A 22,212-nucleotide genomic window follows, 5' to 3' on the forward strand; every position below is an offset into this window, starting at 1 on the left:
TTTAGCCCATAAATTCTCCAAGTTGTTGTACATTTACAAAGCAACAAGGGAGACCATTATCTGCATGGAAAAGTAGGTTTACCAGCAATATTTTAGGACAGTTATAAAAATGGATCAGGCTACAAGATTTTTAAAAAATACTGTTTTATTTAGACATTTACTTAGGAAAACCTAAACATAAATGAGCAGGTCAAGTGTTACCACTAACATAGCCACAAATACCAGAACAAAAGACAATCCTGGGTATCACACCTACACTGTACAAAAGAAATACAAGAAAGTGCAACACCGATTGGGTACTTGTACCCAGTAATAAGGAAAACGCTTGAAGCTGTAACTTATATAGAAATAGCAGCATCCTTCTCCTGTACCAAGGAAGCTCACATTCAGATTAGTAGTATTCCTTTACCAACGCATCACAAAAAAATCACCATGGGATAGTTATTGATTGTACTGCTAGGACTGCCAGCATATGTTCTCTTTTTCCTAGCACAAGCAATGAAGCATTCATTACAGGACAATGAAAATTAATTCTACTTCCCCACTATGTAGTGGTGGCTAGTCAGAGTTAGGTAAACCCTACTCAATGCTTCATTCCCTGTACAGCAAGGCAGCTGTGGGTCACTTATCTGGACCGGTAGTATGCGGCTACTGGTCAACTCTGTTAAACCTGATCCTTAGTAAGGGCTCCACTGGAGCCATTTGGTGGTCTCTCCAGCACTGCACAACACAAGACACGTGGCGAAAGAGTCTGTCTACAACACACTAGTATCTCATTTCCGATTGAGCACTATGCACAAGTTTAATCTCTTTGAGTACAATATGGGGAAGTGATATTTCCTCTCAAACATTTGGTATTTTGTGGGCTGAGAATTATTGAATCTTTATGTCCCACTGGGTAGAGAAGAGATGCCGCACTTTGATGACATCATCAGGTTAAGAAACCTCTACAACCTGCCTCAACTCTTCAAACAAGGGAGCAAGCTCCTTCTCTAAGCTGACGATCAATCCTGTAACAATAAAGAAGAGATACAAAATAGTTACACTACACACAGTATCCATTAAGCCTCTCTCCAAAGTAGTCAATAATAATGAAAGTGTTTATTAAAACTAAACTGATTTCACTTCAGCGTCTCATGCTGCAAGGAAGCAGCATATGAGAGCTAGTCACAGCGGCGACCAGCAATTGCCACTGTAATTAAGTGCCCTCTGGTCTCTTCCTCTTCGAAGCAAATAAGAATCAAATAAGAGCAAAACGGGGCAGGGAAGTCCCCAAAACAGGAAGAGGGCCAATGCAAGCACAGTCCTCCTCTGGCACCTGCAGCATTGCCTCCACACCATGCAGGCTCTAGGGAGTATTGGGAGAAGGTGTACGCTGGAAAGTCAGAAGAGTGACGCCACAAGAGAGGATTTCCTCTGGAACAAGCAGAGAGCCAGAAGGACATATTGGAGGGTCAAACTGAGTCCTGCATAACTGAAGGGCATAATTTTGAGACAAGGTGTTGCACAGGTCAACAGAGGGCAAAATCTGGCCTGCAGAATCTTTGTTACGTCATCTGTATCATCACGAGCAAAAAATATTAAGCACTAATGTATGAAGCTGTTCAAGACATAAGACAAGACAGTACTTTCCCTGCAGACCTTAGCATCTAACAGACAAAAGTGAAGACTAGACACTGAAGCCTGGAGGAGGACGGAATAACGTAGAGGCTTTTGTTAGTTTTTGTTTTCATGTTTGGTTTGCTTTTTGTGGGCACTGAGGGAGAAGAAAGATTGTCAACTGTTTGTATTGTGGGGTCATTACCAGTGCATTTTCCAAATAAGTGAGGTTCACATCCTGTTTAAGGTAATGCATTATTAGAACAGGCAGGAAAATGAATTGCTTCGAAGAAAGATGATAGGCATTTTTGAAAATTTTGCCAAACTGCAACTTTCAAAAGTTTCAAATATTAGCCCCCTTTGGGACTCACTTTTTTCCAATCAATCATGACACCCTTTTTATCAGATTCCATGCTGGTGACAAGCTAATATGCAGTTTTGTAATGAATACTGACCTAAGCTGATGGAACTCATATTTTTCAAATGAATTATTTTAAGTCTTATTGAAAACATATCACTCTAGTCATAACAGTTTCGGAAATTACTGATAATGAAAACGTACCGGTGTTGGCATTGCTGCTAGCAATGAAACTTACTACCAAAGGTAACCGATTGAACTGGACCACCTTAAAAACATAAAAACAAAAGTTCCTCAGAAACAAAAAAAATCAATATACTGCTTGTCAGAAAAACAGCGTGACATCTGCTATACTCATTCCCTAATCCTGCAGTCCTTACTCATGCAACTGGTCCCGTCAATTTAAATTAGAAATCGGAATAAGGACTGGGTTTTATGTACAGGTTTTAAAGATTCAGCGTTCAAAGGTGCTAGCAGAGAGAGCCACAAAATGGGATTGCCGTCTCACAGGTATGTACGGTATGTTACACATTGTGAAATCTAACCAATTTTAAAAGCTGTAGCATAGTGTGTATGTTATTTCCTCCTCTTGTTACATGATAAAAAAAACTATTTGAGGGAAGGAGATATTATTACCCAGATATTCATGAAGAATTCAGAAATGCTGAACATACAGTAGTAGGGTCAGAAGAATGTCAGGCCAATGCTGTCAGGTCAGGGGCAAACAGCTCCTTTTTTACATTTACTTTCCATCAAACAAAGCTGAATGCAGCAAGTCTAAACAGTTAATGCAAACAAATGACAAAAGCCGAACGCCCTTCTGTAAATTCTACTCATCAATCCACTGTGAACTGAGCAGGAGTGTGAATCTGTTGAAGGGTGATGGATTTCAGTAGACACATGAAAAACAACACCAAGTTTATAAACTGTGAATTCTTTTATGTAAATGTCCTTGCCCAGACACTATTACTGAAGCAGGATTTAACGGTTACACAGTTTAAAGTGGACAGAAGCCCCAGCTTGTTCAGCAGTATCACTGATCACATGTATATAAATGAGCATTTTGTTCTTCAAGAGAAATATTTTTAAATGATCAGCAATAAACACAAATTTAGAATGGTAGATATTAGAGATTTGCAACAGGCACCACCAGCTGGAGAACACAGTGAGCTTCAAGTACTGCCCTGAACCAGTAACTCATTATTGATGCTGGAAAACAAAAGCTAATTTCAATGAATATTGCAAAAATTCGGCATAACCAGCTCTTACATGTATTAGAAAATAAAATACACATTTAAATATAATCAATCCCCAGTGGAAAGCCAGCATAGTTTAAAAAAAAAAAGTCACAGAGGACTAGCTCTGGCCAATAGACCCTTACCTGGTATGTGTTGTAGTAACAGATGATACTCTTGTTTTTTGAAAGCCCTAGTTTGCTGCCCTGGTCTGTTGCAAGTGCAAAGGTGGACAAGAAACCAGGTCTAAGCGCATGCTCTGGAGCATTATCATTGGCAACTGGAACAAAACATATTTCACATTCCTATATGATACGGGTCAGGCATCCTGCATATGAGGCAACAGTAAACTAGATCAGATCTCATACATATCAAACCGCCCCTCCCTGCTTCCCACCTTCCCTCAATAATGAATGCCTATTGATGTGCTTTGGAAGATGCATGTAAATGTTTTACTCTGTATATCTTTATCACCACTTCAGCAGCCAGCTTTCCTAATGTTCTGAGGATGGCTTATTTTCTACACGCTTGTTTGTTGCGCCATGATCTGTGCGGATGCTGTTTTGTTTTATTGCGTCACCTGCAGTAGCACACCAGACCCATTTGCATTGCACCCGTATCATGCTTACGCCATCTATCTGCCTTCAGATTCACACATACATGCCACTCCTACTGAGCATCATTAAATGAGATGGGACATAAAAACCATCTGCAGATGCCTGAATCTTTACATTCTTAACTTACACCATTGTGCCTGTTGCACTAGATGTCTCATACTACTACTGGAAAGTACGGGAAGGATAGCACAACCCCAATGCAAACAAATTCAGAATTACATCAGAGCGGTTGGATGCATCTATCCGTGGGTAGCATTTGGTCATATCAGTCTTAGGGGAAGACTTCTGTTCAACCAATCCTGGTGTTGTCTACCAATCTGAAAGCAGCTTTAAGATATAAACTCCTTACATGATTCCAACTCTTTTCACTGATGACATGGTAAGGTGCCTACAGACTATGGTTTTAAACACACTGCATGTACCTAGATAGAGGCTCCCTTTAAGAGATAATTTCTCTTGTTAAAATGTCCCAAATTTGAGCATGTCTGACTTAATGCTTAGATCAACCTCCAATATTTACAGTAAACTAAAAGCCAGACAGGAGGAAGAGCCCTCTCTTCAATAGGAAGCCACTTTTTGTCTTTCAATTAAAGATGTAAATTATTATACAGTAGATGTACAATCAGATGTTATGATTTACCTTTGATAACAGGCACACCATCTCTGTCTGACACTAAAATAGCATGCAGACCTTCAACACTAGAGAAAAAAAATAAAACTGTTGTTTTTACCATATTTAAATGTTGGCAGCGAGATTCATTTTTATTCAGCAAATACGTACCAACGTGAAAACAGAAGTAGCAAGGAGAGATGTGATAGTGCAAGGAGTGCCCACCATTAAACTAGCTTTTGTTATGCGACCATCCAACGGACCAAGGATAGACTTATACTAGAAACAGAATTGGAATTGGAAATCGTGGAGGTCCTTCAGCTTAAGTAAGGGGACTGCTATTGGAACTAGTCCTTAGTGCAGGTGTCACTGTATTTGCACACAGTCCCAGGGCATGACTATTTAGTGCTGCTAATGACTGGCCTAGCCTAGCTACTTGCAGTTACCAGAAACTGTAAGTTACCAAGATGAACCAAGTCCTCAAAAAGCCAGTACAAAGTGCTGTTTGAATTCGAGAAGAATTATTCTAGGAACAGAAGGGTTTTTTTTTTTTTTTTTTTTTTTTTAAAGAAACACACTGTTCCCTTAAAATGAAGAGTACTGTACTTCTTTTGGGGTGGACAGATGGAAAGGTTTAAGTTATTTCCACCTGAACTGACTTTTAACTCATTCAGAAATAATAGTGTTGAATAATTTTCAAGATAAGTATCTCTTTAATATTAAACTGGGTTACCAAAAGATAGGTTTTTGCAGCCAAATAAATATTATTCAGAGTATAGGAACCTACAGTGTAAAACGTAATAGATTCTTTTAAAAAAGTGTTCAGACAGTATGGACAGTCTGTTGGATTACTTTCAGTAGAGCCTACTAAAATCCAGGTAAATATTAACATACATTAATTGCGAAGCAGCACAGAGTGCAAAGTGAACACTTCACTGTAGCGTGATAGCGATGTTACCTTGGTAATTTTTTGTACAGAAATCTTTTCAGCTCCTATAAAGAAAAATAAGAGGATGAAATAGGCTTTATTTTTCAAAATAATAATATGTATGAAACTTTCACAATTTTATCCCAGTAGAAACCATTCATGTCATTTAAAAAATTCCTATTCCATTCTACCACAAAACACTTCTTTTAAATTGCATTGTGTGGAGTATTTTGAATTATAACTCTGACCAACTCCCTCCCCGCCCCCCTTCAGTGCTTGTAGACAAAAACAGTCCGAGTTTCAGAATTTGCATATGTATAGTACTTGTATTACTTGTTCCTTTACTTCTGTCCCTCATTTCAGTGGCTCTGAAAATGTACATACAGGTATTTGTTAACTAACCAAAATGCATCCAATACATTTAGTGAAGTGGCAGCAAGTATATTGTTGTATTTCTTTTCCTCCCCAAGTGCTTTAAATATAATGTTTCACGTTAACACATTAAATACATAGCGCTTGAACATTTTAACACAATCGCTGCCACAAATGCATATCCCAGACACACGTGAACTTTGTTTTAGTGTCTTCCAAATATCACCACGTCACAAGTTACTGAACAAAGAGCAGATTCTCTCTCCTTTTGCATAATCAGGTCATTCTCAATCAAGCCAGGCCTCTTCTCCTTTCCAAGTATTTATAGTCTAAGGCCTTAGTCCTGCAAATACTTTTGCTCGTGCATAACTTTACTGACATCAGTAGTCCCACCGAACTGATTGAGGCTTCATAAGGGTGTGTCCATATGGATCAGTTTACAGGATTGGGGCTGTAAACTTTTTGGGACAGGGCCTATAGTTTCTTCCTGTTTGGTAGCTTTCACAAATAGTGAAACAAAACCTCCCAAAACAAACAAACAAAACCATATAATTACAAAGAAATACACATTTCTGTTTGAAAATATTTTTCAAAATACTTACGTCAGCCATATTTAGAAACTTTTGGGAAAAAAATAATCAGATGTACTGTCAAAGTTCCTGAAAAATAAGAGTCAACATTAGTCATGCACCTAAGCTTTTATGACCTCCCTCTCTCTCTCTTTTGCTTACTCTCACACAAAATTAAGGAGGGAGAAGTATCCCTATTAATTTCCAGCATCCCACAGCTCCTTCTGGTGCCAATGTGAAGAGGAGAACGCTCATGCTACCCTGACCAACAGAGTGAATTATTGGCATTAAACTGCTCTTAAAAGAAACTGACCTACCACAAGCTACACACAAGCCCTTCCCCAGAGGCCCTTCCCCCACAAGCAGCCCTGTTGCAACTGTCCCACCCATCTCAGGAAGAAACATGGGTCAAAAGCTGCATAAACTGTGTAGAGGGAGTCTCAGGGCAGATCTACACTTGGTGTAGTGCTTGTGTAGATCTGTCCTGGTGTAGTGCTTCTACTGTCCGCGTAGCTCATCCACCTCCGCGAGAAGTGGTAGCAGCTATGTCGGCAGGAGAAGCTCTTGACACAGCACTATCTACACCCAGGGTTAGGTTGGTATAACTGTATCGCTCAGGAATGTGGATTTTTCACACCCTTGAGCAACGTAGTTATACCGATGTAAGTCTGTAGTGTAGACCTGGCCTCGCTGATGGGGCGCTAAAGAGAGGAATGAGTGTAAGGTGAAGGTAGGTACACATGTTATTCCTGGATACTCTCCACAATAAAACTGCCTGACAGCCACTCTGCCAGCAAGTTTGTATGTTTCAATGGGCTAACACGAGGCAGCAGTTAGTCTAGATATTTTCTGAGAGCTACCTCTTTCAAGCCTCTGCTATAATCACTGAACCACATGAGTCAGTCAGCTTTAACTCAATCCAGATAAGAGAGATGTAATACCAGCAGAGCAGAGGAAGTAACTGAAAGCACTGTCTGTGCCTTGGATTGAGTTCTCCCAGTGGTTTGTTACCTTGCCATCCGAAATCTGTGTTTGTTTCTGGATGTCCAGGCAGCAGGAGTGTTAGTGTTGCAAACCCTGCCCACTGACTCTTCAATTGCCTAGGTACCCTGTTTCTTTGGTCATGAAGGCAGTCAGACATCTGTGTCTTTGTCACCTTCCCCCTGGAAACACCCTCTGCATGGATTAACTTCCAAAGGCAGTTTCAATTAGTGTAGACCGCTGTCAGCATTAGACGCAAGACTGGGGTGGTAACTGGCTCAGTCTACTCTGCACTGGTGAGGCCTCCGCTGGAGTACTGGGTCCAGTTTTGGGTACCACATTTTAGGAAATATGTGAACAAAATGGAGAGAGTCCAAAGAAGAGCAACAAAAACGACAGAAGGGTTAAAAAACCTGATCTATGAGAAAAGGTTAAAAACACTGGGGATCTTTAGTCTGAAGAGACTGAGTGGGGGAAGCTAACAATCATCGGATATGGAAAAGGCTGTTACAAGGTGAGGGATCACTTGTTCTCTGTGTCTAATTAAGAGTAGGATAAGAAGTAATGGGCCTAATCTGCAGCAAGTGAGATTTAGGTGAAATACTAGGAAAAACGTCCTAGCGATCAGGATAGCTGAGAACTGGGCCAGCTTTCCAAGGGAGGCTGTGGAATCCCCCAGGGCAGGTTTTCAGAACAGGTTGGACAAACACCTGTCCCGGCTGGTCTAGGCTCCCTTGCTGCTGCAGGGGTGGAGGGTGTCGCTCAAATCCCGCCTTTCCCTGACTCCAGGAGGGAAGCCAGCCGGCAGGGGAGCAGATTGCACCTGCTCCTAAGGCAGGTCAGCCGAAAACCCCGGCCCGTCCTTGGGATGTGCCCTGGCACCTGACAGGCCACAGGGCTCCCGCAGCTGTGCACGGGGCGGCCGAGGACAGGCTCGGCTGCTCCCTGGCCCAAGGCGGGTGGGAGCTGGAACTCGGGGCGCGGCCGCCCCCCCTGACTCGTAGCGGTTTCCATCATGCCCAGGGGTCACAGTCTGGTTCTGTGGCTCTCAGCACCCCCCCAAACGGTCCCATCAGCCCTGCCAAGGCGCTGGGGCTTGCGGAGCTCCGAGTCCCCCAGCCCCCGGGGCGGAGGGTTCGGGGACGGAGAGGAGGCCGGTCGCAGGACCCCTCCCGCTCCACTCCCCGCAGCACGGGGTGGGGGGTTGTTAATATAGTAGGCCCTATAATAACAATTACCACAACACACAACCTCTGCTTGGGGGGGGGGGGAGTCCACCCGCCCCCTTCCCTTACCCCAGGGTCCAACAGGCCGCCCGCTTCTGCCGGAATTCCTCACAGAAACACCCCAGCTGACAGCAGCCGCTTCCCCTTTCACCCTCGATCACATGACTCCCCACCCCAGGAACGATCGCTGCCGCGTCGTCCTCACTTCCGGTGTAGCGTCAGATCTGTCTCGCTGCCAGCTCATGAGCATGCCCACCCGTCTGCGCCTGCTCAGTGAGCGCCGCGAAAGGGCTGCGCTCGTGGACGCGGGAGGGGACAAGCGAAGGGCGAAGCCACGGCGGCGTCTCTGCCTCCTTCGGCCCCCAAAGCAAACGTGAGGTCACGTGACGGCGCTGGGCGTCGGGAGCCCGCGGGGAGAGGAGGGGCTCGCGGTCGCGCCCAGGGCCGCGCGCCCTGTTGTGGAGCTGGTGCTCTCGGGGGCGCCTGCCCGCGGGCACAGAGGCGGGGTGCTGGGCGGCGAGCCCCAGCACTGATTTTCAGGGGGCTCTGTGAGCAGGTGCTGCTGGCCCAGGAATCCTGGGCTGTCCGTGAATCGCCTGCCCTCACCCCATTGTTCGGGGGGGGGGGTTCAGTGCGCACCCCACCACCCCTTGTAACGCTTAGTAGCCCTGAAACACACACACACAATTAAAGACCCTTATGCACGATGCAGCCCTTCTCATAGTGACACCGGCCTGATTGAGCAGTTACTTCTGTTTGTAATAATAGGGAGACAAGCTGGGTGAGGTAATACCTTTTATTGCACCAACGGCGGTTGGTGGAAGAGACCAGCGTATTCCACCCACCTCGTCTCTCTGATATCTTGCGGCCGTTAGGGCTACCACGCCGCTGCAAACAACAGTGTAATAATAGGAAGATGTATCAGATGATAGCAGATGCAGTAGTTTGCAAGGTGGAATCTCAGAGCATTTGACATTTCAGGGACTAAGGTAGTTCAGAGATCATTTGCATTTCCTCTGAAGTTCCTTTCAGCTGTGGAGTAAAGTGATGACAGGTCATCTTAAAAATATAATAATCCCCTCCTTTGCAGGTGGTTTGCCTTCATTCCTGCTAGGGCAGCCCAGCTCTTCCAAGGTTTCTGACTTTTGAGAGTTAGGTAGCTGGTTTATAGTTGAGACACCAGCCAGTGGAAATGGAAGGGGATCTCCTCTCAGCACACGGAAGATCTGGATGAATCAGAGGTGCAGTCCTGTGCATCTATGCAAATGATGTTCCGCATAATTAATTATTATACAGGATAAATTATGTATATTTACACCATACATGTTAGAATGACTTAAGAAGAAAAAGCACATCCTACGCAGCAGATCAGCTCTCATAAATCTAGATAGTTGGGCTGAATCAGTGCTCAAATGGCCTCGAAGGAAAAGGATGCTGCATAAAATGGTGTGGTAACATGGCAGGTCACTCTCTTCCCAGAAAGATGGAAATGTGCTGCTGAAGATCCTGGCTTGTGCAAGAAATGCAAAACGGAAGTCCTGCTACTTATTTAAGGTCATGTATGTTTCTTAAGAGTTGAGGGCATTACCCTGAATTCCTGGCCCAATTCATGTTATGTGCACCCCAGCTATAATTTCACTAGTGGTTTCATGTGACATAATCGTCACTTCATGTCCTAAATTATGGTATACTGTTGCTGTATGCTGTTGAACAGTTCCAAAATTTGATGTGAGAATTATCTTGTTACAGATTGGCAAAGTGATCTCACTTGCCCAACGTATAACATATTTTGTAAATACTTTGGGACCTTCTGGGTGAAAGGTGTTACATCAATGTAAATCATGTGTTCACACACTATAATGCAAAGGTTTCAGAGTAGCAGCCGTGTTAGTCTGTATTCGCAAAAAGAAAAGGAGGACTTGTGGCACCTTAGAGACGAACAAATTTATTTGAGCATAAGCTTTCGTGAGCTACAGCTCACTTCATCGGATGCATCATCCGATGAAGTGAGCTGTAGCTCACGAAAGCTTATGCTCAAATAAATTTGTTCGTCTCTAAGGTGCCACAAGTCCTCCTTTTCTTATAATGCAAAGAGTTGTCTTAACCATTAAGAAGGGTTTGTATCAACAACTATTCAGTTTAACTAGGGATAAATCTTGGCAATCTCTTCTCATAATAAATTCTAAAGAGGGAAGAACATTCTGCCAAATACACATATTTAGTGGTGCCTAGCAAATGGGTGACGCTTGAGGGGAGATACCGATCAATTCAGGAACAAAAGAGATAAAGAACAAAGAGAATGAATTGTTTAAGCTTTTATGTTGGAATGCAGCTAGAATTACACTATATGCGAATCTGTCACCTATGCTAAATTTTATATCTAACATGAAAAAAATAGTGCTTTAACAGCAAAATAACTGGCAATCCCAAATCATGTTCACATTCTCTAACAGGAGGATGTGACAGGCCAGTTGCCATTCAAAGGGCAATTTTCAAATGTCTTATCCATTTTTCCTGTTGGAGGGGTTTCCACCTGCAGTGGAACTGAGCAACTAAGTTGCAGTTTTTTAAAGATATTATATAGTTCAGTAAAAATTAGTGACAGAGGCTCACCTGCTGTGTTTGCAGGTATGTATATGTATTATGTATATGTAGAGGAGGTCAGCAGCATTTGTTCTAGTAAGTCACATTGCTGTATTTTTAAAAACAGTGATTAGAGTGAAGTTAAATGCTGTACTTGATGGTTTTTATATAATTAAACAGGACAAGAGTTGACGTTTAGTATCATTTTAGGAATTTCTCTCCAAGATTTAAAAATAATTTTCTTCTTTTAATTCTAGAAGGCAGATTATCCAAATGGGGTGTGTGTTCAAGTATGCCAATTTTGACAAGTTTAGACTTTTGCCGTTTATATGCTCCTTCCCAGGAATGAAATGTCTAGTCATCTTTTGAAAAAATCTCCCCCAAAATGAAGAATTTTAGTTTTACACCACTTTTCTGACTAGCTTATTTCCTTTAACACTGCAGTTTACTCATTTTTTATATAAGGCAGTTTATGTGCCATCTAATTATATAAGCTGTAGACCTACAATTATATTAGATCTCCACCTGGCTTTAATACATTGTAAGGGATGAGGCAGATTCCCACCTTCACACCCAGAGGTGTGTGTATGTCCTGTAATTCTGCTACTCAATTTCTTTTCAATTTGAAGAGGAATTTTGTTCCTTAAAAAGTCATCATATGTATATAACCATAGTAGATTAATATTAAAAATGGACATAAGATTTCAGATACATGTGCAACAAATACATAAACTCAAAGAATTGTGAGCAGGATTAACGGTGTAATCTTGGCCCCATTAAAATCAATAGGGGTTTTGCCAATGACTGCAGTGTGGGGCATGGATTTCACTTTAAGTGAGTAGCTTAGGGTTGCAGATATAAATCACAGAACCTGTTTCAGGTCTGCCAAAGTCCAGAGCTCTTAATGTTTTTATGTATCACTGTCACCCAATGTCTCAACTACATTTAAAATAACCACACACTAATAGACTGTACGATATTGCTACTTTCACCTTCTAAATAATTTGTTAAAGGGAGTTTGTTGCGCCAGAATATTGTTTATGATTAGTAGTAGTTTTTCCCAGCGGAAATGAAAAATAGTTTACTGCAAGAAGGCAGTCTTTCTTTTGGTAATTAATGGCTGTGTCGAAAAGTCAATTTATAAAACAATTCAGCAGTATTTTCAAAATATTTAAGAATAATTTAAGATTAGACAACATTTTAGTAGCTAGAACACTTTGCCTTAAAAAGGAATAACTGATTTTATAAGATAAAGTATGTTCCTAGTCTTAGTTCTCAGTATCTACATGAGCTGAGCATACAATGAAATAGCTGTTCCTTTTAAATGCAAGCCACTGAATTTAAAACAGAACTAGAATGACTAGTCAACCTGGGGTTTTCTTTAACATGTAAAAAAAAGTAAGATTTTTGCACATTTTCACACTGAAAATAAATTTTATTTTGATATGTCTAATATTACATTAGATATTATAAATCAGACAAGTCTTTTTTTAAAACTTAACCTTTAAATCTTGAAAGTGCTTTCGAATTAGACAAAATAAAATAAGATCTTCTTTGTTAAGATACTACCTTCATTTCACTGGATTTCTTTTGCAAGCCTTCCATTAAATTTATTAGGTGTCTTGAACATGACTTGCAAAGACTGTATAACCTCTCCCGCACTGTTTTTTTAAAAGTCTGAAGAACAAGCATTTAGAATTCCTTCAGATTTTTAAAGCAGGTGAGGGACTTTATATTCTCCAACATACACTTGTAAAATATCAGTCACAACTGAGGAAAACAGCCAATACCAGCAGCAAGTTCAGAAATGTTATTTCAAATGTAATCCATTTCCAACCACATTTCAGTTTATTCACATTGAGAAATGCTTTTTACCTTGTCAGATTTCAGATTGCTGAGCAGAGCAAAAGGGTATAATTTTCTAAAAATGGACCCTGTAATGCAGGGTGGACAAAATACAGCCCAGGGGCCGCAGCCGGACCTCCAGACGTTTTAATCTGGCCCTCGCGCTCCCGCCAGGGAGCGGAGTCTGGGGCTTGTCTCTCTCCGCGCACCTCCCAGAAGCAGTGGCATGTCCCCGCTCTGGCTCCTACCGTGTAGGGGCAACCAAGAGGCTCCACATACTGCCCCCGCAGCTCCCATTGGCCAAGAACCACAGCCAATGGGAGCTGCAGGGGTGGTGCCTGTGGAAAGGGCAGCATGCAGAACCACCTGGCAGCGCTTCCGAATAGGAGCTGGAGCGGGGACATGCCACTGCTTTTGGTAGCTGCTTGAGGTAAGTACCACTCAGCACCTGTACCCCTGCCCCAGCCCTGATCCCCCTCCCGCCCTCTGAACCCCAGCCTGGAGCACCCTCCTGCACCCCCAACCCCTCATCCCTAGCCTCACCCCAGAGCCTGCACTCCCAGCCGGAGCCCTCACACACACCCCCCTACACTCCAACGCCCTACCCCAGCCCGGAGCCCAATCCCACACCCTGAACTCCTCATTTCTGGCCTGCATCCCCAGCCGGAGCCCTCACCCCCTCCTGCACTCCACCCCCAATTTCATGAGCATTCATGGTCTGCCATACAATTTCCATACCCAGATGTGGTCCTTGGGCCAAAAAGTTTGCCCACCCCTGCTGTAATGGGAATTCTTACCCACATACTGAGGGGGTGGAGGTGGCAGGGAAAAAAAGCATTTAAAGATCAGTGACACCAGAACTCTCAAAATTGGATGGATAATTTTAATTCCTAATGGAAGCTCTGCTCTGTGCAAACTTACAGTGGCACAATATTAAACTATCACAAGTTTGAGGTATTAGCTGGAAAAGAAATATATACACCTCTAAACACATGCACACACAGGATTCACAAGTCTAGTGGTCCCAAGACCAGCAAACCTTGGTACTGAGTGAAAAGGAATCATGTATTTGTCAGGGAAATTATACATGCAAAGAAGCTTTAAAAACTACATTTCACATAACCCTTAATATAAGGAATATTTATGTTTCTGTTCAACATGCTTAAAAAGGAAATTATTTAAACATATTGGAAAAAATTCATATCTTTAATAGTGAGTAACCAAACTGAAAAAGGAGCTTGAAACCTGAAGCTTTCCTTCAAGATTACAAAGTCATCTAAAAGATTATACCAAGAGGCCTCATTCTACCTATTTCCCCTAAAACACAGACTAGATCTGCATGAAAGTTAAAAGGATGGGTTTCTTTTTCCTTTTCCAAGTTTCTCCTATCAGTTCGCACCCCCTCCCTACCCCTTTCTTCAGCTAAACTGATGGGATTAGAAATATAGAGGCAGCCATCTATTCTGTTAAGTGCCCAAAACTGGACAGTCTGATCACTGTGTTCATTCATTCCTCTATCCCACTATGTGGAGGAAAAAAACGCATCTCCATGCAGATTTAATGGACGAAAGGGAATCTTGTGTTGGTTTATGATGACGAACCTAAACTTACTACGTGGTTAGCCAGTGGATTACAATCCACACAGTTCAAGTGGTAGGCTGACTCAGTTAGGGAAAAGGTGAAGATTCCGAAAGATCAAAATTGAAAATTTGTCAATTAACAATAATCAAGCATTGTGGGAAGTTTATCCATTTTCATAAGATTATAAATGTTTCTGCTGTGATGGTTAATACCCAAAAAGCAAATGGTTTCAAAAAAAATTTTTTTAACAATGCCAACAACGTTACTCTCAAAGTTAACAGCAGAAGGTGAAAGACTGAAATGCTCAGAGACCTTATCAAGATAGTTCATGACTTACTTGCCCCTCCCCATTGAGGCCCATTTCCAGTAAATGCAGTTTTATAGATATATAGGTGTATGCATATATTAGTATTTGCATGTGCATGCATCATATGACTATGGATCTGCATGATACTATATAAGTATTACATACCATATTCAAAAAGGGAAATGAAGTTGTCACATAATGCAAGATTGCCTGTATTTTTATAAGTACAAATAGCGGTTGTGAATATTCAGTATTTCGCTTGTTCAGATGGTTGTAAAGAAGAACAATCTCAACCCTCTCCCCCAAGACCATAGGAGCAGATTTTCAAAGGCGCTCAGCATCCAACAGCTGTTATTGTACTAAACAGGAACTGCTGGGTGTTGGGAACTTTTGAAAATCTGACTGCTTTAAGTGCCTAAATAGAAGCTAAGCTCTTTCGAAAAATCCAGCTCCACAACAAATTCGGAGTACTTTTGAATATTTGGCCTTGTGTTAAAAACAAACAAACCACCAGTTCAGGCATAAAGAGATAAAATCATTCTTGCAGAATATGAAAAAGGCAATTCGTTTTAATGAAAGTTGAGGACCCACCATCTCCTACCAAAAATAATCATAGGAACATAGGATAAAATAATGGATTTGGTGGACTAAGGTAACTTCTAAAGAGATTCCCAGTGAAATAAGATCCCTGTAAAATCTTCAGGTGCCTCATTAACAGATCATGGGAGCTTCTGGTATAATTAAAATGGCTACATGGGGGAAAACCGTGAACAGAGGTTTAAGATTAAACTGTTCCTTACTGTACACCAAGAATGATTTAAAGTAAAATGAATGGCTTTGCTAAGGTGTATGGGTCTGATACTGCAAATGGCTAATTCCACTTTTGGTCCCCCCCACAATGAGCCCCACTGAAGTCCCCAAAGAGCAACTGAGTCACTGTCACCCACTAACTCAAACACTCTCTCACTCTTTCTACAGGCATCATGTACCCTGTATCCCACAGCTTCAGGAAGTCCCGTAATTTGTCAGCATGTGTTGATAGATGGAACATACATACTCCGTCCATGGAATTAAATTATACTGTATTGTATTTAATAAATGACGTTTGCCATTGAGTTCAATGAAATGGAATTTTGCCACGGATTTCAAAGAAAGCAGCTTCACCAAGAGGGGGAAAAGTATTTGGCTATGTACAATTGTTATTAAGCACTACATCTTCAGCAAAATTTCTTCCAAGGTCCTGAGAAATCTGAGCTCCACATTTTCTGGTTTCTGCTAGAGTGACACCACAAGTACTACAAAGGACAGGAAAACAGGAGGTTTAAATAATGAAAGATTTTGATCACACCTACAATATATCTATGGAATGTGATGTTTGTTCCCTTTGGAAAAGAAACTGAGAAGGTTGCAATGCAGGCTCTTAAGCAATGTAAACTGTCATGGAATAAGAGGGAAGGTCCTCTCATGGATTGGTAACTGGTTAAAAGATAGAAAACAAAGGGTAGGAATACATGGTCAGTTTCCAGAATGGAGAGAGGTAAATAGTGGTGTCCCCCAGGGGTCTGTACTGGGATCAGTCCTATTCAACATGTTAATAAATGATCCGGAAAAAGGGGTAAACAGTGAGGTGGCAAAATTTGCAGATGATACAAAACTACTCAAGATGGTTAATTCCAAAGAGTTACAAGCGTTACAAAGGCATCTCACAAAACTGGGTGATTGGGCAACAACATGGCAGATGAAATTCAATGTTGATAAATGCAAAGCAATGCACATTAGAAAATGTAATCCCAACATATAAAATGATGGGGTCTAAGTTAGCTGTTACCACTCAAAAAAGAGATCTTTGAGTCATTGTGGATAGCTCTCTGAAAACATCCCCTCAATGTGCAGCGGCAGTCAAAAAAGTGAACAGAATGTTGGGCATCATTAGGAAAGGCACAGAAAAGAAGACAAAGTATCATGTTGCCTCTATATAAATCCCTGTTATGCCCACATCTTGATTACTGTATGCAGATCTGATCGCCCCATCTCAAGAAAGATATATTCGAATTAGAAAAGGTACATAAAAGGGCAACAAAAATGATTAGGGGTGTGGAATAGCTTCCATATGAGGAAAGATTAATAAGACTGGGACTTTTCAGCTTGGAAAAGAGATGACTAATTGGATATGATAGAGCTCTATAAAATCAGGACAGGTGTGGAGAAAGTAAATAAGGAAGTGTTATTTACTTCTCCTCATAACACAAGAACTAAAGGTCACCCAATGAAATTAAATAGGCAGCAGATTTAAAACAAACAAAGGGACGTATTTCTTCACACAACGTACTCAACCTGTGGAACTCCTTGCCAGAGGATGGTGTGAAGGCCAAGACTACAACAGGGTTCAAAAAAGAACTAGATAAGTTCATGGAAGATAGGTCCATCAATGGCCATTAGCCAGGAGGGCAGGGATGGTGTCCCTAGCCTTTGTTTGCATAAGCTGGGAATGGGCGATGGGATGGATCACTTGATGGATTACCTGTTCTGTTCATTCTCTCTGGGGTACCTGGCATTGGCCACTGTTGGAAGACAGGATATTGGGCTAGATGGGCCTTTGGTCTGATCCAGTATGACCATTCATATGATCACTTTGGTGAATTAAATAAAAAGGGTGAAAGTTTCAGGTAATGACGCCTACCTTTGAGTTCCCGTCAGTTTTTTGTTTTACTATTGCATTTTCCTGTGTATTCCTCTACTTGTTCCTATGTGAAAGACCCACACAGAGGACACTGATTCCCCTGTAATAGTGAGTCAGCCAGTGAAACTACTACAAAATAAACAAACTTGAAAAATAGATATTGTTTTGCCCCTTCATCATAATAGCACTCTTACTTGTTACTTGTAACAATAGGTCAAAGATTTCCAGAGGGAAGTTTTTAAATTGACTCTGATCCTTTAAAACAGGGGTCTCAAACACACAGCCAGTGGAATTATTTCCTGCAGCCCATCATAGGCGCCAACTCCACTGGCAGCCAAACTCCCAGGATCCCCTCCTCCCTGTTCCTCCGCCTACTTCACAGCATTTCCCGCTTCACTAGGACTTTCCAAGAGGGACGGGGGAAGAGCAGGGATATGGCACGCTCAGGGGAGGAGGTGGAGAAGAGGCAGGACTGGGGCAGGGATTTGGGGAAGGGGTTGGAATAGGGGCAGAGAGGAGGCGGAGTTGGGGCGGGGACTTTGGGGAAGGTGTTGGAATGGGGTCAGTGAAGGGGTGGAAAGAGGCAGAGCAGGGGCAGGGCCTCATGGACTAAATGAGGAGTCTGAGGTATGAAGTTCAGCATGTGAGATTCTTTGCTGTAAGTAGTTGGGAAGAATGTTTGTTAAAAGTGGCAACATATTACGTATGTATAGTTACTTTAAAAAGTTCCTGCAATTACAGCTGTGTTGATAGACTGTTAGTGTAGATCATCCTCAGCGTTACTGACCACATAAGGAATAGTTACAGGTGTTTATATTTTATTAAAACCCCTCTTCACATTACAGTTTTTAAAAAGTTACTACATTGACTTTTAATAGCATACTGTATTACTCTTCATTTTTGACTATACTTTTGTATCATTGTATGAAAAGGTTTCAGTGATGCAGCCCTCGGGCCAACGTACTAGTCCTCATGTGGCCCTCGTGGTGATCTGAGTTTGAGATCCTTGCTTTAAAATAAAGTGCTAACTATATTTTAATGGCTATAAACTTTGTCTTTTGTAATCTTACAAATAAGTCTTTTTTTTTTTAAGTCCTAAATTCACTTTTAAGTTTGTTTTTAGGTAAACAAACAGAACTTCTACTGAAATGTTTACCAAATGTGCAAAATATATATTACTGTAAACTGGTAACAAATCAGGGTTCTCCACTGACTAAAACATAGATGTTATGTTGTGGGGATTTTTTTTAAAGGTCACCTTTGCAAAGGAACTAAATGGGCTTGTTTTTGCTTCTTTATTATATATCAAGTTAGCCTACAAGGATCTGTTTTGTTAAATGATTTTTCTCAGCTGGTTTTTCAGTTGAGAAATTCAGGTTCTGTGCAAGCTGGAAATCTCTATGGTGACTGGAGGACTAGTGAAGTGACTGACTCACAAGAGTCCAGAGTAAAATCCGAGCAGCTAAAAAGTACAGGGATTTTTAAGTCAGGCTGCTTAAAACTCTGGTTTGTTTTTTTTGATAATATTTAACTTAAGACTAATTAACATTTTTGAGAAAGGATATTTATCCCTTCAGTTAACATCTTGCTCACAAGAAACATACTTTGAGCTACCCAGAAGATCCTTCAGCAAAACCAAGGAAAAGGAGACTTGACATTCCTGATATTAAGTTTTTTTTAAAAAAAGTAAAAACCCCCAGACTTTTATTTTTAAAATACATTACAAAGAAGCAAAACAGGACATATGGCCAACTTTAAAAGAATCCTTGCAGATCACCTTTAAGGTAGGCAGGAATAGGAAGTAATACCCATGCTTCCCCAGTTCCCATACCCTGGTCTCAGTAAGAGAGACTGCAAATACTTAATCTATCAAGTGTTAAGCAGCATTTTTTCAACCAATCAAAACATGTTTTTTAAATGGAATATGCTTAGAAAGGTAATTATTTTTCTAATAATTTATAATTCAATGGAATGTAGCAGCCTAGTTCTAACTGTGCAGTAACTACAGGTTTATTGTAAGCAGCTTTATTAAAAATATTTCTTAACTGTGATTTCACAGCCCCCATATTTTATAAACACACTATGAAATCATTTCCCTTTGTGTTCACTGAAAAAATGGCACCCACAAGCATACAGGCATATCTATGAAGCAGGAGGCCAGTGCATTTGCTCAAGACCACTGAAAAAATTCTTCTATTACGACTATCTAGAGAATTTGACAAGTTCTTTGATGTTATGTCCTCCAAATTAGCATATTTATGATGCTTTCGGGATACTTTTAGAATTTAGGTAATCCACATTTGCTCGCTTTCTTTACTTCTAAGGCAAACTGCAAACATTTGGATGATTTCTACAATAAATAGATGAATGTGATACATCATTCGTCTCTCCTTGCCCCAAAACCTGATTCGTGGGGACATTCAGCACAGAAACCCTGCTTCGTTTCAGTTTTCAGCTCTTCGCTTTGAAGTTCACCTTTGATTTCCACTATGAACATTACCTCTTCCAAAAGAGGAAGAATGTTTCGGTTTGGCTATTAGCTTTGTACGTCACCAGCCAGCCTGTTCCATGTTACACCACCATATACAATACTGGGCACTTCCAGTGAGACACTTTAGAAAAGGTAAACACAAAAGGCTTAAGGTCCACTCAAATTAGCAGCATTTAATGTGGCTCTAAGGACTAATTATGCTCACAAAGTACACCAGTGTAAATCCAAAGTAAGCCCAATGAAGTTGAATAGGGCACTGACTTCAGTTAAGTAGCTACACTGTTATAACCAGAGAGCAGAATTTGCCTCCCCGCAATTTGATAAATTTAGGGAGAGAAATTCTCTAAAACAATGGACTGCCCTTATTACCAAATAGCCAGCATTCACAAATGAAAGACAAAATATTTTGCTATGTTGCACTGACAAACAGTACAATGATGTAGAAATTTCACCTACTACACTCAAAGCACCTACTCATTTCTTTCTATCGGCATCACACACCCTGTATCCAGCTTTTTCAGAATGCCCCTTAATTTGTGACAGCATGTGTGGATACATATAATTTACATGTTCAGTCCATGGAATTAAATGATACTTTATTGTATTTAATAGTTAAATGGTATGTTTTCTCATCTACAGGAAGTCCATCCAGCAAGATTCTGGACTGAAACAACTTTATATCTTGTGACTTCCTCTTGTTCCTGTACTTGATCAAATTTGTGGGGCTCTGATCACAGCAGAATGTTACAAGGCAGCTAAGCATTTAATAGTTAATTGTCAGAAGTGTTAAAAGGCACAACGCTTGACTTGAGCAGTGATTTTCCTATTCCACTTGTGTTGAGTGAATAGGAATCAGTTTGAAGATACTAGCTTGAAATGAGAAACTGCGAATCTCCCCAGAGGAAACATCGTTTTTTTGTTTTTTTTTTTAAACTAATTACTATTGCAGATTTTCCCTCTACCTTTTCAGTGAAAAATAAGGAACCTGGGAATGCATGTTCAACATGCTTATGGACTTATATACAACTGAAATACCAAAGGGCAGAGTTGCTGTAAAGTACTCCAAGTACTAAAAGCAATGTTCATAACTTCTGCATAGCACTTTACAAATATTTACTTTTAAAAGAGATTAGTGAAGCTCTTGGTTTTCTTAGTATTGGTCAGAAATTCTTAAAAACAACAACAGCTAACTGCTACTCTACACCAAATTAAATTTATCCCAACATATATTTCGGAATATACACTGCTATATTTTAAAAATATCAAGTTCCTCTAAGCTGGTAAAGCCTGAAGATTTTACATAAAGTTAGAGATAAAGTGTTTAACATTTTTTTTTTAAACTACACACACTTGACATCTGAATAAGGAGTGATGTAGTCATACTATTTATTTCATCAGTGAAACAAAATGTTTTATGGAGCTAAATTTCTGAGATTTTAAATAGAAAGTCATTTAACTTGTATATACACAAAGTGTTCTTTCCATAGATATTTACATGACAAATATGTTAGAGGAGAACCACTATGACTAAGTCTCTACAAGCGTGGCATCCTTTCGGAGCTACTCTCTCTGCTGAAAGAATTCATGGAAACCTTTGAAGTAAAATCTAAACAATTAAAATAATGTAAACTGACTTTGTTCTATATTTCATAGTAGGTAAAGAAGCTATTAAATGAAATTTCATCATAAGGATTCTGGAAACAGCTACACAGTAGAGTTTTACATCCACCCTCTTTTCAACTTCCAGGATGAAACTAAATCTCTTCTCACTTGACAAGAGATATAATAGCGTACTTAAGGATGCACGGGTGAAATTCTAGTTCATCCTCCTCGATAGATACTGGTGAGCCTTTCTAGTTCTTTGCAGTTGTCCATGGGCAAGGAGTCTGCTTTCTTTCGGAGGCGATCATCTCGGTACACTTTTGCTGCGTACAGCAAGTCTGTTTCTTAAAAAAGAAAGATTTTTAGGATTAAAGTAGTAATTTCACGTGTATGCAGGACTCTCTCTCACTCAGAACTACCCCAAACATCTAAATCCTCCTCACACCTTGCATCACTTTGTTTGCTGCTCCCAATTGATAATCATAGTGACATCAATGTGTCATTTTATTGCAGGCTTCCCTCTGCTGGATTTCCGTCAGCATTGCTTGCCAGTTTGAAGGCCAATGCCGGTAACAGACTTTCAGTGTTCTTATATTTCAATCCGTACTTTCTGATTTCAGAGAGATTC

General features: G+C 40.8%; 2 protein-coding genes across 4 annotated transcripts in view; both read right to left on the bottom strand.

The window, feature by feature from the left end:
* Window positions 1-127: 127 nt before the first annotated feature.
* Window positions 128-8,714, bottom strand: LAMTOR3 (late endosomal/lysosomal adaptor, MAPK and MTOR activator 3). Of its 2 annotated transcripts, none has more exons than XM_048846625.2 (7): window positions 8,565-8,714; window positions 6,322-6,378; window positions 5,378-5,412; window positions 4,450-4,508; window positions 3,339-3,472; window positions 2,162-2,225; window positions 128-1,010 (listed from the first exon to the last, which is right to left on the bottom strand). In XM_048846625.2, the coding sequence occupies exons 2-7, from the start codon at window positions 6,328-6,330 to the stop codon at window positions 937-939; spliced, it is 375 nt and encodes a 124-aa protein (XP_048702582.1). In that variant the 5' UTR covers window positions 6,331-6,378; window positions 8,565-8,714; the 3' UTR covers window positions 128-936. The 2 variants fall into 2 exon arrangements, with proteins under 2 accessions (XP_048702582.1, XP_048702583.1); XM_048846626.2 differs by lacking the exon at window positions 8,565-8,714 and adding an exon at window positions 7,300-7,576.
* A 5,078-nt stretch (window positions 8,715-13,792) lies between these two features.
* Window positions 13,793-22,212, bottom strand: part of DNAJB14 (DnaJ heat shock protein family (Hsp40) member B14) — a 37,870-nt gene continuing 29,450 nt past the window's right edge. For both annotated transcript variants that reach the window (XM_048846617.2, XM_048846616.2), the window contains one exon: window positions 13,793-21,928. In XM_048846617.2, the coding sequence (XP_048702574.1) occupies window positions 21,804-21,928 (125 nt within the window). In that variant the 3' untranslated portion in view covers window positions 13,793-21,803. The remainder of the gene's footprint in view (window positions 21,929-22,212) is intronic.

The sequence above is a fragment of the Caretta caretta genome, chromosome 4 (genome assembly GCF_965140235.1).
Source record: "Caretta caretta isolate rCarCar2 chromosome 4, rCarCar1.hap1, whole genome shotgun sequence".
Lineage (NCBI taxonomy): Eukaryota > Metazoa > Chordata > Testudines > Cheloniidae > Caretta > Caretta caretta.